This window comes from Rhincodon typus, chromosome 46 (genome assembly GCF_021869965.1).
Source record: "Rhincodon typus isolate 14 chromosome 46, sRhiTyp1.1, whole genome shotgun sequence".
Lineage (NCBI taxonomy): Eukaryota > Metazoa > Chordata > Chondrichthyes > Orectolobiformes > Rhincodontidae > Rhincodon > Rhincodon typus.
The window spans coordinates 6,136,142-6,137,245 of NC_063377.1; the positions used below are offsets into that span (position 1 = coordinate 6,136,142).

Genomic DNA, 1,104 nt, shown 5'->3' on the forward strand with positions numbered 1-1,104 from the left:
ACCACCCCCGATGGGCAGCGAGCGAGAGAGAGAGGGGTTCCTTTCTCGGGTTAGGGTCTCCCTCCCTGACACGCCCACCCCGGACCATTTCTTGGTTTGGGGGTGGTTTATGTTTGGTTTTTTTTTGCCGCCACCACGTCTCGGGTTTTTTTATCCCCCCCCCCAGGGGGTGGAAAGGTGGTGCACGTCGGGGGAGAGGAGGGGTGCGTGCAAAGGGTGGCGCACGTCGAGCGGGGGAAGACGAAAGGACAGGACGTCGCGTTGGCTGAGTCGCGGATGTCCCCAACCCCCCTCCCCTCCTAACTCCCTGTCTCCCACGTTTCCTCAATGGCGACGGGACCTCAGGCGGACATTTTGAACATTAGATTTGGCCGTGGGGGGGGTGGGGACAGGGCGTCGGTTGGCTTCTCGCACGTGGAGGATCCAACCGCCTAACCCCCCACCCCCACCCTTCCAATCAGCAGAGACCACTTGTGACTCCTTCCCACGGGTGTCCCGATCACCCAACTCCTGAACAGCCGGCAAGCAGCTGGCACTCTGTTACCTCTCGCACCGGTGTCCCACCGATGGCACCAGCTACTGGCACGCCGACCAGACAATATTCCAGAACTCCGAACCACTTCTGACTTCTCTTCCTTTTAGTTTTCGTTCGATGGTGGATGTACAGGCAGATGCGGTGATGAGATATTGTGTCCTGTCGAAGTCTGATGGGTGAGACTTAACAAGTATGTTTCTAAACTGTTCTTCCAGTGTTTAACACTGCTGCTGAGCCAAGGGCCTGTCATATAACCAGTACTCTCTCTCGAGGCTTATCCTCTGCTCTCTGTTACCTCATATTCTGCCTCCCTTCTCTCTCTGTCTTCCATTCTCTCTGTCTGCGTGCCTTTCTCTCTCTACTCCTTCCGCTTCTCTCTCCATCTATCTGTACCTGCCTTTCTTTTTCTTTCCCCCCCTCAACCCTCTTGCTGTCCTCCCCACTCCATCTGTCTGTCTCTCTCTCTCTCTCCCAACCCCTACCTCTCTACCCCCTCCGCTTCTCTCTCCATCTATCTCTACCTGCCTTTCTTTTTCTTTCCCCCCGCAACCCTCTTGCTCTCCTCCCCA

The 1,104-nt window shown here is 56.2% G+C and overlaps 1 protein-coding gene across 1 annotated transcript in view; it reads left to right on the forward strand.

The window, feature by feature from the left end:
* Positions 1–715, forward strand: part of LOC125487846 (RNA-binding protein MEX3B-like) — a 12,948-nt gene extending 12,233 nt beyond the window's left edge. Inside the window, exon 4 of the mRNA XM_048620287.1 lies at positions 519–715. Coding sequence (XP_048476244.1) covers positions 519–715 — 197 coding nt within the window. The remainder of the gene's footprint in view (positions 1–518) is intronic.
* The last annotated feature ends 389 nt before the right edge of the window (positions 716–1,104 follow it).